The sequence below is a fragment of the Haliotis asinina genome, chromosome 14 (genome assembly GCF_037392515.1).
Source record: "Haliotis asinina isolate JCU_RB_2024 chromosome 14, JCU_Hal_asi_v2, whole genome shotgun sequence".
NCBI lineage: Eukaryota > Metazoa > Mollusca > Gastropoda > Lepetellida > Haliotidae > Haliotis > Haliotis asinina.
Window position 1 is genome coordinate 16,081,711 of NC_090293.1, and position 18,765 is coordinate 16,100,475.

The 18,765-nt window shown below is 39.7% G+C and overlaps 1 protein-coding gene across 1 annotated transcript in view; it reads right to left on the reverse strand.

Annotated features, from left to right (window-relative positions):
• Positions 1–361: 361 nt before the first annotated feature.
• The window catches only part of LOC137261423 (synembryn-A-like), a 28,442-nt gene continuing 10,038 nt past the window's right edge, over positions 362–18,765 (reverse strand). Inside the window, exons 8-15 of the mRNA XM_067799170.1 lie at positions 15,456–15,550; positions 14,657–14,828; positions 14,175–14,273; positions 10,882–10,946; positions 10,574–10,656; positions 10,105–10,258; positions 9,075–9,194; positions 362–7,926 (exon numbers count right to left, since the gene is read on the reverse strand). Coding sequence (XP_067655271.1) covers positions 7,806–7,926; positions 9,075–9,194; positions 10,105–10,258; positions 10,574–10,656; positions 10,882–10,946; positions 14,175–14,273; positions 14,657–14,828; positions 15,456–15,550 — 909 coding nt within the window. The 3' untranslated portion in view covers positions 362–7,805. The remainder of the gene's footprint in view (positions 7,927–9,074; positions 9,195–10,104; positions 10,259–10,573; positions 10,657–10,881; positions 10,947–14,174; positions 14,274–14,656; positions 14,829–15,455; positions 15,551–18,765) is intronic.

An 18,765-nucleotide genomic window follows, 5' to 3' on the forward strand; every position in this document is an offset into this window, starting at 1 on the left:
ATACATTGTACCTATGTGGGGAATCGAACCAGGGCCTACCATGTATAGAGCTACTCCACCACCCCTCTTTAGCCTGTTGCGGCTGGCCCCACATGAAACAATGTTGCAGTTTTAGCACTGTGCCTTAGTTTGATACCAGGAAACCAGTAGGAAATCCACACCTGTATGCACGGTGCTTACAACAAGTGAGAATGAGAATCAAAATTGCCCATGGGTTTTGACCCATTCTGAGGAAAGGGGATTCTGAATCATGCAAGGGGAGACACTCTGCCTACACCTGTAAACAGTGAGACAATATTTAATAGAAAAAAGCAGTGGTGGCAGAACATACTCGTCCCAGGTAGTAAGACAAAAACACATCTTCCAATACTTATCTTTGTTTATTATCTACTCATAAAAGCTAATTAATAAATCCATAAGAACACAAATACAGTAAAACAATGATTTACAAACAGATTATATTTACTGGCTAGTGAACCAGTTAAAAATATAAATAACCCTTTGGTCTGCCATCACAAATCAAATCCCAATACAAGGACAGTGTCAAACATATTTCCTCATGATGCACCAAATATTATAACACTAACAATTAACCTTTGATTCAAAACTAGTGATCCCAAAATCAAATTATAACTCTTCTCTCTGGCAGGAAAAAAGGTGTCTCAAACAATTCCTATGCTATCCCATAAATACATGGTTGTTGGTGTTGATAGACCAACGCTCTCCTCTCTAATATTGTAGCCAGTCAGTTTAGTTATACACTGCTTGCAGCAATATTCCAGCAATATCATGGAAAGGGACACCGAAATGGGCCTCACACATTGTACCCATGTGGGAATTGAACCCTAATCCTCAGCATGACGAGCGAACACTTTAACCACTGGGCTTCCCACTACCCCACTGGTTTTGTAAATGTCATGCGTAGACATCCGTCATATAAACACGTAGTAACCCTTGATTGGACATTTAAACAGTATTTCTATCAAGCATGATGGGAGGTCAGCTGTATAATCATTGGCAGACTGATGAGGCCTTTCTAATCTGGAATCATTCCAAAGCCTTGTAGTCCCTGTACTGGGCTCAACCCGCAGTCAGTGAGTTCAGTTTTACGTCACTTTTCACAATATTCCAGCAATATCATGGAGGGAGTCACTAGAAAAGGGCTTTACACATTGTACCATTATGGGGAATCAAAACTGGCTCTTCAGCATGATGAGCGGACACTTTAATAACTATGCAACCAAACCATCCCTCATCCCTGTACAGCCTGTTGTAATGTTTGCCTGATCACCGATAATGAACATGGTGAGGCTTTCACCAAACAGGAAGTTTTTATCTAAATAGCTCTATGCTTCAATACCTTAGTTGCATCTTTACAGCCTTGTAACTGTTTACCATTTACCATTTATTGTTGTTTTTTCATGAAAAGTTCCAAGGCAAAGCGTTAATGGACACCATATCTAAGGTAAGTAACTCTGCACAGTAAACTGTGGCCCAACCATCGCCCCAATGGAACGGTTTTAAAAGGTAAATCAAATATGATACACCTGATATTAAGGCAATGTCTTGATTGGAAGACTGAAATTAATCAAATAATTTTTATAATGTGGGTCATGTGCAAATTGATACCAAACAAAATAAGATGTAGTGATGTTTCTTTGTGTTATTAGTATTTTTACCAGACCATAGCGCCAATAAGGACAAGGGTATTAGAACATGTAGGTTATTAGTAGATATACCCAACGAAAGCGTTGATGCAGATTCTACAGGGACTATCAGGTGACTTTTATAGAATAAAATCTGTGTTAGTCTCTAGGCTTTCTTAAAATTTCTTTCATGCTATGTTAATTTCAGCAGGTGCCCCAACAACACCTTTATAATCTCAAGATGACCAGGAAGTGAAACCTGCAAGCCTTCTACCATTATTACATCTATGTAATGTCCACCCCTTCAGACCTACCATCATGTAGTCATAGTTTAACAATTCTCTTTATTGTAAACATCAGTGATTCACTCACTCTTCCTCACCATCCTGTCGACAAAATAAACAACCTGGAGAAACAACATACTTACAAAACATATCTATAGATATATACACAAAACAATATCTGGTAAAGAAACCTACACAAATTAATACATGTACACAGTGTAACAAAGACTTTAACAGTTAAAAGTTGTTTTTTCAAAAGGTAGCATACAAAATTGGTATATATGATAAATATATGATAAAAGAGAATACAAAGTGACGTTAAACATACAAAGTTTATGGCAAGAAATAAAGTGTGATTTGGATTAAAGCTGAGAAAAATCCGACATTCATTACATGATCAGTTTATTTAAATACATAGCATGCACTGGTTAAGTCAGTAACACTCACAGCATGTACTAAACTACATCAAAATCAGAATATTTCTGTGAACTTTTGACACATGATATTCTGATGGCTATTTCAAAACATTTTTCTGAAACATGTTTCAAGGAATCTGCAATTTTGGCCCCCTTCATTCTGCAACATATTCTTGCTAACTGTTTTGGCTACATACTTCTCCACAAGACAGGTTATTAAAAAAGGTATTTATCTCATGTTGTCGTTCATTCATCGGTTTCTAAATGATATACTACTCAACGATTCTTAAGATATTCTGAGTAGCCAGTTGCAAAAAGTTGTTACGCAAACAGTGTTTGATATTGCTGTTGAACTGAAACATTTTCATCTTTACAAGTTTAAATAAACACATAAATGGCTTTTGATAACTTGTCAAGGTTTCCTAAAAGTACAATTCCATTTCAAAAGTTGAGCAGTATATACACCATAATAACTTCTCCAGCTGACAGAGTGCTCAACTTAAAACAAATATTTGGCAAAATGATCACAAATCGAGAATCATTGAAAACAACATACTGATTTTCACAGCATGACATTTTTGTTCAAGGTTCAGAAAATCACCAATATTGTTTCCAATATCAATATGTGAGCCATTACATCCAAGGTACCAAAGTATTATAATGCAATATCTGATCTGGAATCACCATGCAACATGGTCCTTGTCGTGTAAGATGCTGGGACTAAGCTTGCTGTGGTAAACAGCATTCCTTCCAAACCAAACCGATGAAATCTGCCAAATTCAAACTATTACATTCAACTGAAATCATTAGCTTCGACATGCTTGAATAAATGAATGACGTGTACTGTGTAATATCGCTGACTGAATATATACATGCCTATCAGTCAACTAATTAAAGACCTAAATCAAAACTTCGGGATTTCACTGTAAATATCATTATGCAGATCTCAAAGGACCGTTTTATGAAGCTAAGTTAGACTTAGTTATGCGCAAGTGTGTGACTCTTGAAAGCGTTTAATCAGACGTGTCACGGTACTTGTTAAAATATATATCATACCAGTATTTACAACAATGTACTTATAATAGCAACAACTCCATCACAGAGGCGTTCATCTGTTAACACTACACAACAAAACCAGTAGCATATCACACAGTCATTAGTCTGTGATAACCAGCCTGTGACCATCACAGCTCACAGTCATTAACCGATGGTTACCATGACTCACAGTCATAACCCTGTGAATATCATAGGCCACAGCCATTAGCCTGTGATTATCATAGGTTGCAGCCATTAGCCTGTGATTATCACAGGTTGTAGCCATTAGCTAATGACTATCAAAGTTCACAGCTATTAGCTGATAGTAACAGTTCACAGGCATTGGTCTGCAATATTCACAGATGCTATGACTGCTAATAGCCATAAGCCTGTGATTATCAGTAACTAGCCTGTGAATATCACAGGTCACAGCCATTAGCCTGTGATTATCAGAGGTTGCAGCCAGTAGCCTGTGATAATCATAGGTTGCAACCATTGGCATGTGATTATCACAGGTCACAGCCATTAGCCTGTGATTATCATAGGTCGCAGTCATTAGCCTGTGATTATTGTATGAAACAGTTGTATCCTGAAAAAAAACGAAAACATACTTGGCAATAGTCTAGGTAGTATCTGCACAAATAATCCCAAATATCATACTTGAGGTACACATTCTTAATGTGCATAATTTAACAAATTTGTTTTTCATGAACTCCATGATGGATAATTCTTCGAATTCCATGGATTATTTTGTCAGACAATAATCCACATATACAATGTTCCTTGTGTGACTAACACTGGAAATGGTCGCTACTGAAACTCTGGCTCAGTCAGACACAGGTGTTTCACACTGAGCACCAGCTGGTACTAGCAGAGACAACATAGCCTAAGTAACTTATGTGTCTTGAAATGATAAAGTTGGTGATAAAAAAGTAGTACTGGAACTACAGAGTTGGATCCAGGGTTTAATATAAAAGTAGTATTGGAACTAGAGTTGGATCCAGGGTTTAATATGAACGTAGTATTGGAACTACAGAGGCTGATCCAGGATATTGAGTTCCATTCTTCTGAGAAAGCTGAGACAATTTGCCAGGTACACGCAGCAGGCTATGGTATGATATTAGCATACATTGATATTTTCACAATACACGATAAAAACCAATACACATCTTCAAATTTTACTCAAGTTTCATTATTTATTTCATGCAGAATTCAACAAACACATCTTATGAGACCTGTGCACAACTCCTTGAAAACAGGGTTCCTTCCTGTGTTCAAAGTCAGAAAGGCTATGTTCTCTCTGCTAGAAAATAACAAATTTACAGTACTTCCCCATTCTTTGACAGAGGCAGTCAAAGATTATCATGAAAAGCCACTAGTCAAATAATCTACTCTAATCACTGAACATGTACCAACAATACAATCACGGGAGCTAGAATAACAGAAAAGTGCACATACCACTAACTGCTACATCACAAACTGATAATATACAGCATAGGGCTACAAATACTTGTTTACCAGCCTTAAGTAGGTATCAATTATCATAAATGCAACAATGCTGAAATGAAGTCCAAAGAAAAAAGACCATCATTGTTTGCTTATAAAGCAAATTTAGACAATTTCACTTCAGATTACTAAAAAAAACATATCTGTGTTGGAACAAAATAGTGTGTAAAAAAGTGATGAGTATAAACTTTTAAATGAAAATGACCATCACAAATTCATATGTTTTGTCGGTTACACTAAACTATTCCTTGAGATCTTTAACTCCAAATGCTTAATCAACACAGGTCCAAAGAGGAATATGACCACTGGTACATTATTACTCACAAACAAGGATAAGTTGAGCAGCCTTATCAACATGTATGAATGCCGCCCACTGGTGCTTGCCACTGTGAAAGGGCCTCAGGTTGGCCATGATCAAGTGTACTTGCAACACCGACCATGTGAGGAAAGCTTGTGCAGCTATGCACGGAATCAATTTCATTGTCAAGCACTTGCACTAGCCTACATCTGCTCTCCCTTTCACAAAATAAATGGGTTCGCTCATTGCCATGCACCGATTGTATCTCATAAAAGTATTCTCTACCCTGGTCCAACTCATCCTTGTTTGCCAGTACTTCTCCAGTGTTACTAACAATGTCCCTGAAGTCCAAATGAGATGATTCAGCAATAATACAAAAACGAAATCCCAAACATTTTAACATGAGGCGATAAGACACGACTAGAAAATGTTACTAGCTTGCGAAAACTTCATTCAAATCGTTTCCCAGCTTATTGGCTCATGAGGAATAATTCACCACATAGCATGAGGCTTGAATTTGATCAAAAGCTTATGAAATGATAACAATAAATGGTCCCATATATATATATATGTCAATATGATATATTGCACATAGCCTTCTTATAGCATGTACAGTATCTGAAATATACACTCTACCACAACAGTTTTTAACTGCACTTCTACAGACTACACTTGACTTGATGCAGAGATCCCAAAAACTTACAAAGCCAATTATTTTACCTCTCAGAATGTTGAGATCAGAATGGTTCAAAGGACCTTTATTATACGATGCACCCCGCCAGAGAGGGACACAGATTTCTGAGCGAAAGGACAAATCCCCTACACATAGATATGAAGAGAACTAACTTCATAGTTTCCAAGCAGGAGAATAAGTGCTTATTACAATAAGTAGAAAGCAGAGAGCTGGACATTTTCCAACGATGAAGGTCAGATCACACAGTACAAGTAAACCTCAAACTGATTTATGACTATTTTCAGTTTGTCTTAATTTTTTTAAAACTGCAATTGTGTTTAATATAGTCCTCTGTTATGTTTTATACAAACTGCCTTTGTCTCTCAATGAATAAAAACACCCATGATACTTACATCACAAACATGCTACATGACTTTTAAGAAATTTCTTTCTTAACATCCTAATATTTCAGTTTACATGTTTCCTTTCAAAACATTACATTCTGGTGCATAGCAAACCAGCTTTTTTCTTTGTGTAAGCCCAATGTAATTGGGGGTGTTCAATAAGCCTTATACATAGATAGTATTGAAGGCTTGCCCAATCTTTTCAGCAACAAATATGTGTAAGCCTTAATAATGGTAGCTATGCCTCAGACCTCTAACCAACCAAGGCAGTATGATATGACTTTGCCTCCAGCCTACTGGCACACAAAGAAACACAAGAAATCAAACATAGCCATCTTTTCATCATTACTCATAGAAATAGTTTTCTGGCTTCATAATGTTCCATTAAAAAACAGTAGGGGATTGGATTGGCAAGATTGATACAATGCAAGCAATGAAGCCAAGGAGGAAACAATTAAGGACAAATGTGACAAATTATTCCATTCCTTTGGCAATATTTCATCTGTATGGATATATATTACATTTTCTCATATGCATTGGCATTGGCTAGGGGTATGCTTGCAAACTGGAATATCCCCTACTTTTTTTAATGGTATAAAACCATTCTCCTCCAGGCAAGTTGTTTGCAAAAACTGAATGAGTGACGGAACAGTTTACCTCATTGAAATGAACATGACGATAACTAATGTGTCCCACCCATTGTTAATGGTTTCTCCTTGAATGGTAAGATGAAAGATGACGTTGTCAGTGAGTGTTCTTCAAATATTCTGATGACCAAATCACTACAACATTACTGTTTCATGGGAATATGTTCTGACAGATATAAATACTGAAAATATTAATCTAATAATTTAACTTTACAAACAACCAATCCTTTTCAGAAAAGATGAATCATATATCTTCAGATCAAACCTTAACTTATTCAGTAAAATGTAACAAGTTGCAAACAGATGTCTTGAAAACGATATGCAACATTAACAACTATGCTTTTTTCTAACTCTAAGTGCATGTAAATGCTAAAGGGGAAGGGGAGTATAAATTTTGGAAATGGCGCCGAAAAACATCCATCCTGTCTGACAATCCAAGACAGAACTACAAGAAAAAGTTACACAAATATAAGCACAAAGGAAATATTTGGCTTCTTCTTTCATTAGATGTCAACACTTCCTTATGCATCAAATCTTCCATACAAGTAGACATATTTTACAACAGACTGCCAAATACAACAGTGAACAAATGAAGAAATCTGTCCTGGCACTTATCTGCAATTTTCAAACTAAAATATCTCAATGTCTACATGACTTGGAGGCTTAGGTATATAACTTGATTACTTTCAAGAGTGAAAATCACCAAAGGAATAAGAAAGTCTGCATCTATCCTATAAGCTGCAACAACAAAAATATTTTTAACATTTTGTCACTGGAAATTTCATCACATCCATTTTGAAAATATCTTTTAATCACTTAAAGATGCTTCCAGTTAATGAACTAAGAGATCAGTCACTGATCTGGTTAGTCAGAAACAACTACATTCCCAGGCTGAATCAGTCAGAGTCTGTTTCTTTGGCAGCAGTAGCTCCTCCAGATTCGGCCAACTCCAGAATGTGGGACACGGGCTCCGGGCGGCCATCTGGGCCAATTCGACTGGGCTGGATCAACCCTTGCCTGAACAGGAACAAAAATGAATGAGAGGGTGAGTATAGTTCTATGCTGCTTTAAGCAATATTCCAGCAAATATCACAGCAGGGGTCACCAGAAATGGATTCACACATTGCAACCATGTGGGGAATCAAACCCAGGTCTTCACGTGACAAATGAATGTTCAACCACTAAGCTACCCCACTGCCCCCGAAGAAAAGAGTATGTGACTTAAGGTGTGTGGATGCTTAGGGCAGCATATCGAACTTTATTACCTACAGATGCGAACATTTCAGAGTTCATATTATTCATACGATGCCCTAGGGCAAAATATCACTTTGTCATGGGACATCATGAACAATGCTATGAAGTCATGGTTCTTCTGTGACGATGTGTTCTACATGTGGTGACGGTGGGTAGCCAGCCCAGGTTTGAAAGCAGATTTGGGTATATTTTCATAAACTTAACGACACTCATGCATAAATATTGGTATATCCCTCGATCTCGCTCAGGAAATAAAAACATTTAAGCACTCATGTCATAAACATAGTATAGCATGGGCACTCACATAATATCCTCTATTTGAGTCAAATGATGGTGAGAATTTTTTATGGAGGAGTGAACAACCAGAGATACGCATCTCACAGGTGATGCAGCACTTGCATCATAACTATTGTCATGATGAATGGTGTTGAGTGTCGAGAGTGGAGAAATTTGTTTGTTCCTCTATGTCTCAGCTAAATCACCTATGCTGACAGGTGCTGTGTCCATGTTTGACTCACCTATGTAACATATGCACGTTATGTCTATGCTAAACTGATCTATGTAACTTGTGGCTGTTATGTCTTTGTTAAACTCACATATGAAACCTGACCATGCTCTGTCTCCATTAGTCCATTAGACTCACCGGTGTAACATACCCAAGCTCTGTTCATGTTAAACTCACCTGTGGAACTGGTCTATTCTCTGTGTACGTCAGACTCACCTGTGTAACTTGGCCATGTCCTGTCCATGTTAGACTCACCTGTGTAATTTGTCTGTGTCTATCTCTGACTCACCTGTGTAACTTGTCCATGTCCTGTCTGCATCAGACTCACCTGTGTAACTTGTCCATGTCCTGTCTGCATCAGACTCACCTGTGTAACTTGTCCATGCCCTGTCTACGTCTGACTCACCTGTGTAACTTGTCCATGGCATCCACCAGCTTCATGGCTTCATGCTCTTTCTGCTCTTCAGACATGCCCTCCATCGGGTCAGGTTTGGACTCCTCCCAACGGCCAGTCACAAGGTTTATTCTGAGGAACAGCAAGACAATTTCAGCAACAGTTCACTTTTTAATAAGGAACCTGGGCACACAAGAAATCGTCTTATTGTATCATTCCTGACACTCTATGTCTTCAGTTCAACAAGCAAGCAACCATTAGGCTATCTCCATCAGTTGAAAGACCAGTGGCCCATTTCACAGAATGTAGCCATTATACCTCCCATACTGTAACACAGGAGCTACATATACTACAAGAAAAGTTAAGAGATCTTAGGCTTACGAAAACAGTGTGAAACGGGGCTCAGACCACAGGAACTCACTCCTAAAATAGGGGAGTTAGAACACATGCTCAGGGTCACTGTTTGACTAATATCCTATAGGTGAAAACAAATAACTTCAGAGATAACAAATTCTGATTTGCTCCACACAGCAGCAGTTTGAGGTAGCCACTGTTATTAAGCTTCACATCCTGCTTTACAACATGCTGCACTAAGGTCAAGGTGAAATGGGGCTTAAGGTCACACTTAGAACATTTTCCTCACATGACGACGTGCATGTGTGTGTGTGGCTCCTTGCACTAGCCCAGAATTAAGCTGGTTTTGTAGTGCTTGCTCACTGAGATACCATGATAGTTCAGCATGAATACACTAGTCAAGACACATTATACTGACTCTGAGTCAACCAATCCTTTTTATACCATTAATGCTGAGCACCATGCAGGGACCAACAAGTACCATATTTTTATATGTATTTAGGTATAATCCACAACCTTCCACACTCCAGGCGGATACTCTAGCCACTGTACCACAGAGGCTTTCAGCTGCACCAAAACATTACTTTATGCAGTATACTAGAAATTGGTATCGCTATCATTTTTTTAACATTCAAGACACTAGGCACAAGCTTATGAAGTCACAATACAATACAACACATATTCTTACTGGTGTTTCAATTCTGAGTATTCCTCCGTGTCGGAGTCCTCAGAGTCACTAGAGTAGTCTCCCTTAGTGTTCCCCTGTTCCAGCTTGAGCAAACCGAACTGTGCCAGCAACCCAGCGCAGTTGCCGTAACCCGTGTACTTCACCATACGATTCACTGGAGCAACAGATGAACAGTCTTATCATACTGTATAGAACACTGGAGAAGTGTACGGTCACTGATGCAAGACTAACAATGAAGAACAATACTCTGATGCAATAAAAACAATGAAGAACAACAGTCTGATAATGCCCACCTCAGCATGTTTCATATTGACGCAATTAGTTCAGAAACACGTCATTGTAATGATCAGTTTAATCCAGGGATGAATGAGTCGGGTTTTACATCAATTTTGACTATATTCCAGCAATATCATGGATGGTACCACCAAAACGGGTTTTAATACTGAAAAAATAGATCACTTCCACCTACCATTCTCTTTACACAACACAAACATGAAGTGAGCAACTAAATCTTTAACTTCTGTGACGGGGGAGGTCAACTGTTTACACAATCTGGAAAAAACAACACGCATAATTTATAAATAATACTTCAATATGCATTTATACTTTCGGGACAACTTTAACATCAACAATGAATATCCAAACCCTTCGCAACTATTTGGCTCAAACTCTGTCATGTGAGCTTATGTAATCTAGTGATAATTTAGAGCCAAAATTAGGGTGCAAACACTTGTATGTTTTCGATAGTGGTTCATGAGAGACCGTTCTGATTCTCACCTGTTCCTGAGGGAGTCCCCTTCCTCGGGCAGCCTCTTTACCTCTTCCCGCAATGGAGGCAGAATCTGAACATAAGTAAACACACATTTTTTGGTGTTGGAAATTAAGGGGCGAGATTTGAACACAGGTATACACACAGGTATACGTCTGTGAGCAGGGGTGCAGTGGAAAAGCTGACTAAGGCTCTAGGCTAGTTCTCCAGTGAACTTGGATGTGACAGGATCGTGCCCACCTGTTACCTGGTGCAAGAACTATTGAGTCAACACTACGTGCAGACTCTTTCAGTGTTGTCACAACCCCTAGTGTGCAGTACACATCCCTGTACAGAACCCACGAATCTGTTGGCAGATGACCAGATGGTGGCCACATTAAAGGGAGCAAACACTTAGTTGTGGATACAGCAACATGCAGTTAACTTGCACAAAGTACTGTGATTATGGTCCCAGTCCATTGGCGTCTCTCCATACACCCAGCTGTGAATGGGTATCTCGTTAGGATGGGAAAGTCACGCAGGGGCTGAATCTGAACACGATCATGCACACCATCTGACACTGGAGTGAGTGAAAGAGTTAAGTTTTATGCTGCACTCAGCAATATTCCCCCCATTTGGCAGAGGTCTGTAAATAATCGAGCCTGAACCAGAAAATCCAGTGATCAACAGTAAGATCATCGATTTGTAACCAATGACACATGTCAACCAACTCAGTGAGCCTGACCCTCCGATGCCGTTAGTCACCTCTCATGACAAGCATAGTCGCCTTTTCTGGCAAAGCAAAGGTTGATGACGGCCTATTCTACCCCGGATCTTCACTTGTCTCAGATACTGAAAGAATACAGTATATTACTGTGTATAAGTTGACCCCATAGATAAGCCAACCCCCTAACTTGACCCCCCAAATCAGTGTCAAAATGGCATGTTCCGTGCATAAGCTGACCCCCTGCATCAGACGTCTGCCAGTTACAGTCTTGGATGTAAAACATAAGTATGGTCGCGGTCAAACCACAGGCATTTGAGAAGCTCTACTAATCTGGTACATGACACTTACACCTGTTCACAAACACAGTGGCCATGACAAGCCTTATCTCTACCTGCTGGAACCAGTATAACACCATTGCTATCACAAACATAGAAATTCCATTCCCAGATGTTTAGTGTTTACCTTTCCTTTTAATTTCTATTTTAGTGCATATTACACACGCTTTTTTAAAAAAGAAAAATCCAAAAACATGTCAATAATCTGTCATATCAACAATGCCACAGTGTATTTCTGGCTAAAATTTAGATAAACCTGTAGAGGTTTCCAATTCTTTGAAGAGAACTGTCTTTGGGGTGCATATATGCATTTTCTGCGTCACATAAACAGTTGAATGGAAATAACCGATACATGTCAGACAGTAGGAAAGAAAGCTAGCACAACTGAGAAATCCCAAGGTGGGCTTGTACTTCGGAGAGCAGGTCCAATGCGATCCATGACAGCTTAGATGTACTGCACAGAATCCATGGACTGGGGTGTGCGCTGTTCTGGGTGAGAATGTTTCGGCGTAAGGGCAACAGAACAGGAGACTCTGTCAGAAACATGAAAATGAGCAGAAACCAGCACTGTGATGGCCATAGTGGTGCCAAAAACACACGTCTGTTTGACCTGTAAAACTGGCTTTGGGATGTCGACAGGGACCCCTTTGGAGAGATTCCTGATATAAGTCCAGGTGTACGTGGCAGTGAGTAACTCTATGTGGAGGGGAATCATATAAGAGATTTACATTTATTGTACAATATTTTGTTAAAACATTGATACAAATGTCACATGACATTTATGGCCGCAGAAAATGCATATATGCACCCCAAGGACAATCTATATGAAAAAGAATTCATCCATTTCATTAATTATATACCGCCAAAAAAAGTAGCAGCACACTCTATTGTTTCATCAGCCTCAATAATTTCTGTGGTATAATCTGGATGCATCTACAGCTCAGCTGATACATTTTATTACCTCCCTTTGCAGGCTCCGCATTTTCACAGTAGCCAGTCAGATAAGCTGTTAAACCAAGCTTGCCAGTATCAACAAAGACAGAGAAGGGTGGCACGCTGCGCAACTAAGATTTTAGGGGCGGAAATCATACAAACAAAATGACAGGTCTGAAACTTTCAAAAAATATATATGCAAGAACTCCTACCTCTTTCAGAGTACCAATGCAACAGTTGTGTAGCCAAGTTTAATCGGTTAGATAAAAGAAGTGAAAGTGAGTTACAATAGAAGCCTTGAGATTGGTACGCTCAACATCCAAGCATAGACACCTGATTGGATAATAGGAAAGCCAAGGGAGGTAATCAAATTACCATAGATGCATCCAAGGTGTAGTGAGTATACGCTAGAGATCATCAAGGATGTTATTTCACTGGACTCATTAACATAACAGGTTAAGTACAGTAACAGCACACATGACACATGTAGTCTCAGCCAGGGCAACTAAGTATTAAATAAATTGACTTTCACGCATCAGTAAATGGGTACCCGATGAGGTAAGTTATATGACTGTTAACCCTCTATCAATTCACATGCAGGTTGGGCTATCAGGGGTGATAATGTGTTAGTGCATTTTTTGAGCATGTGAAAGAATCATTAGTTTCTTATCTTATTTTGAATAGGATAGCTTCACCTGAGCAAAAATGTCATTCCATATTGTGAAATTTAACCTCATAAAGAGCAAGTATGATATGTCACTTGACATTCTCAAACAACTGAAAGGGAGTGTTGGCACCAGCTACAGATTAAACTGATAGACTAGTTGTTTCTGGCTCTTCAGAAAAATGAACCCCAACCACAGATATAACAAGTTACAACCAATAATTTTATAACAGTATATTTCTACCCTCGAGGAAAAGTAAGGTTGTGGTCTCATGAAAGAGGTATGGCATATGTTAACCACATTACCATAGCAACACACGAAAACTGAAAATACAGTTAAACAATACATTAACCAATGCATTTAGTAACACAGTATGTACAACTTGGGCTTCAAAATGGTTAATGATTAGCCATGACAAGAATGATGAACTTTGGAGATAAATTTTTGAAAAAAAAGATTTAAGAAAGTTATAACCCTTCAAACAATACAGTAGTGGTGAAGTACCTATTTCATATGACCACAACCATACTTTTGAAGAATAGACATATATGTATGTGAAAATATGGGTTGTGTTCTTGTTAGATCTTCAGTTGGGGGTTGCTCCTACTTTTAGCAGTTTAGTAAAGAATGGCCGCTGGACTACCAGTGACATTGTGACTTACCTTTGTCCGGCAGAACTTTCTTATTGAGCGGTTATGACGGCAGGCTTCACATAGACAATGGAGGATCGGGGTCAGGCTCTCCTTAAGACTCTTGGATGGCTGCAATCAGCAAGGGAAAAATAACAAATGTCTCCCCAAACAACATCTGCTTAAACCAAAGCAAATAACTATTTTCTCCAAAAACTGAAAATTCAAAATATATTTATAACAGTATTGTGTATTTGGATTTAAATGTATTAAACATTAATCTAAAAAAGCTTTGAAATTACGGAAAGATCAAGAATCATAGTTTGTAACTGGCCCTAATCTTGGAACTGAGTGTATGGTAAGTATACCAAAGGGACACAACCCTGAACCAAAAGGTTTTGTGACTTTGAGAAATTTTAACATGTTTAAGTCAAATATGCCTTTCAAGTGATCAGATCAACTGATGACAAAGATTAAAGCTACAAAAGTAAAGAGATATTCAAGAGCACGCTCACCCTATCCAGCCGTTTACTGAGAAATTCAATGAGCACAATGATAGCCTCCATGTTTTTGCCATCATATTCAACATCTTTGTTCTCGACACCACGAACATCACTCTCATTGAGCGGGGTCAACAATTCCTCGTAGAAGTCTACAGGGATGTTGATGAGGAGGTTGACGGTGTGGCTGAAGACATTAAAATTTTACCACCATTGATTACGTGTTTGTGAAAAGGAAGGAATTTCCTGATGCAAATTAGCCTGCAGTAATGGCACCATAGGGAAATACTTGCATGATTCTTGGATAACTAGAACTGCAAGCCCTTTCAGTGATACAGCACTTGGGCCACTACCAGACCCATAACTCATCTTGAAGATGAGACTTACAACTTAAAGGCATGCCATAATATTCATCTTGTACAAAAGCAAATGAGTTATCTGACAGAAGATGTCAGTGTATAGCACACCATGGAGTCATCCAAGATATGACACTTAGTGTCTTTTTAGTTTCACTGGACTTGACAGGGCATGAAACCTTAGGACAGAAGCTCCATATTTTGAGTGAGTGTGTGAGTTTAATTTTAGGCCACAATCAAGCAATACCATGTCAGAGACACCAGGAATGGGATCCACACATTGCAGGGAATCGAACCTGGGTCTTTGGTGTGAAGGGGGAATGCTTTAAGCACTTCGCTACTACACTACCCGTCCATAGTTTGAATCTCATCATGAGACAGCAAATATATGGCTGCTAATGTATTCCTGACATTGGTGACAGGAGAAAATCATGGTAAAACATCTCAGTCATGTTCACCTGTGTAGTTCCTCCTGCTTGTCTTTAGATATGGTTGTGCACATAAGAAGATCCCGCAGAACGCTCACCAGTCTCATGAAGTGGGCTTCTTCCTCCTGCAACATGCAAGGGCAGTGTTAGTCTAGTGTGTGAGTGATAGAACCGGTTGAATATCCTGTACCACTGAGCTGGGGTTGGTATACATAGTACTTGGATCAAGAGTATAAGTACTTGGCCAGGTGGATCCGACAAGGTGAGTGAGTGAGTGAGTGAGTTAGTTTACTTTTAGTTTTATGCTGCACTCAACAATATTCCACCTATATGGTGATGGCCTATCAATAATCGAACCTGGACCAGAAAATCCAGTGATCAACAGCATGAATACTGATCTGCGCTACTGGGAACTGATGACGTGTCAACCAAGTCAGAAAGCACTAGGGCTACACCACTGCACCTTGAGTTAACATAAACCTTTATGTATGCACGATCAGCCACACTTATAAGTGCATCTGAACAGTTTCTGCCATGTCTGGGAAAACATAAAATGTTCATCAACTGTAAAGACCTGCAAGAAGTACCTTGGTATTCACAGGAACCTGGGACTTAGTAGCCAGGTACCCAGGGTTAGTTCTTCTGGCTCAAAAGCCGATCAATGAACTGCAGTCTAACTTGAAAACTAATAAACACGTATTTTATTTAACAAAAATTGCTATTTTCGACTTACCCTGACTCATGCTCATTATGCCTCCCTCTATGTGAAGATAGTGGAACACTTGAAATCCCTTGAAGTTCCCTTCTATTTGAAGCAGACGTACAATACACTCACCCACTGGAAGCCTCCTTTTCCTGCTAATATAGTCACATGACCAGCCATGCCTGTCTCTCTCGCCAAAATCTTATAAGCCCAACACAAGGAATACTGTGAATTCAGTGTGCCTGAGAGGAGCGGCTGGGAGGACTTCACGCCATGAGTCAGGATAAGTATAAAATATCAATTCTATTCCAAAAATTACTTATTTTTCCTTATCCTGACTCATACTTATTATGCTTACAGAATCCAACGGAAATGGCTGTGGGTCAGGCCTCGCTGGATTCTGCTGGCCGTCAAATACGTCCGATATTCCCCACATAACAGGAACCTGTAGTGGCGATAATTCGGTCCTGTTCTTCCAACATTCATCTGTAACTTTCTCGGGGGATCACATCCAGTTGAGTACTTCCCCTCTTACAGGAGCTATAACATCATTAGTGAGGTCATGTTCTTCCAATGTTCATCTGTGAGACAGGGGCATCACATCCACTCGAACTTCTCGTGAAGCATATGTTGACTAGAACGCGATGATATACAAATCAGCTAGCGTCCTGATAGTTTCTAATGCAACTGTATGTCATGATTTCTATCAAGACCAGTTGTAACTCTCCTTCATGTACAAGCATCTTCATTACAAGAACAGGTTCATAATCACTCATGCTAGCCTGTTCAAGACGTGTGCATGGACTCTCAACCATTATACTCCACAAGTTATGTGATAAAAGGGTGAGTGAAACTCAGCGCCTTCGGGGAACTGTCAGATGTTGTGCGAAAACAAGTGACCCAAACTGGTGAATGCCAGTGATGTCCTTTGTTGCGATGGTAATGGTTGGCAAACACTGCATTTGATTTCCAAAAGCAGCTCTTCATTGTTGATGTTAGCGAGCAGTTTCCATGTAGAGCAAGTGTTGACGCCAAGGCTCTCACTTTGCTGGGATTGGAAGCTTGCGGAGGTTCAAGTCCTGCTGCTTTGTAGGCCCTCAGTGTAACGGCTCTCAACCATACTGAGGTAATGTTGTAGAATACTTCCACGGGTATTTCAGTAGATAGCGGGATGAACAGGCACTTGAACCTTAGTCTCATTGACTTACTTCACTGAAGATATATTTCCAATGGTCAGAATGGGCATAATGATAAATCCTGTGTACCACTGACCAAGGACTGTCAATAATGAACAGATGTGGAATATACCAGTTGTCCAAGCCATTCATTTTTGGTGATAAAATCCCATCTCAGTCTTTGTTGAGCAATCTCACAATGATCAGTGTGGAAATCATGTAAGACTGAAGTCCAGAGCATTTATTTCTGACTGCCATAGCTATGGCAGGGACAAAGAGCGTTGTCTGTGTCAACAGTTCGAAGGATGTCCGATCTAGAGGCTCATAAGTGTCACTAGTGAGATGTTGAAGTACCACATTCAAGTCCCAAGTTGGTACCTTAAATCTGCCTTGTTGGTCTTCCAGCTTGAACGAGCATTGTAGGGCGAGTAAAATTGGCAGATTGATCCCCAATCTCCTGGTAATGACAGAGCTGAGTGCTGCGAAGTAGGTTGATAGTGTGGAACCTTTAAGTCCCCTGGTCTGCCGTAGGTGACATAAGTAGTCTGCTCTGGATGTATGGCTTTTGTTGAAGTGAACCTCTTCCGCTTGGTGAATGTCTCAAATCGCCTCCACTTATAGAGCTATGTAAAGCTAGGCTGACTGCCCTTGTCGCTCTAGCAGGATAACCTCAATGTTTCAAGCAGGCTTTGGTAAGATCCATACGTGTAGTTGGAACAATGTCTGAGCGCTTGTTTGGTTCTTCCATTCTGGGAGTCTCAGTGATGGGGTTCTAGTTCCTCGATGAGTATTGAAAACCATTCTCTCCCTGGCAAGTAGGCATGGCTAAAGTCAGAAGCGGCATCATCGTTGTTTTATCTTACCGATGACCTTCAGTAGTACAACTGAAAGCGGAAACATGTAAGCGTCCATTCCTTCCATTGAGATGCTGAGAATGACTGTTGCCTGTACAAACAGACCCGGTACTGGACATACGAATGTTAGTATCTGTTGAACCTGGTGGCCAATAGGTCTATTTGCAGTGATCCAAATGTCTGACTGATGAGACGAAAAGCCTCCTGATTTATCCACTCTGTTGGAGATGGTTGTAAAGGACGTGATATAGCATCTTCCATGATGTTGCATGTACCTGGGATGTGGCATGCCTTTATGTAGAGATTCATGGCGTCGAGTGGAAAGGTTAGCTATAGCTGCCTGTGACATAATGTTGACCCTTGCCTGTTCATGTAGAACGCTACTGTGGAGTTGTCAGTGTGGACCATCTGTAGTCTGTTCCTTAAGGTGGTCGACCATTGTCATACTGTGTTGAGTACAACTTTCTTCTCCAGGTGGTTGACATGCAGAATGTGTTTGTTGCTTGCCCAAATTCTGCTGCAACCTAGTTGTTCAGGTAGGCACCCCTCCCTTGTAGCAATGCATCTACGCAGTGATGACTGTTGCAGTTCAGCTGTGTCAAGTAAAA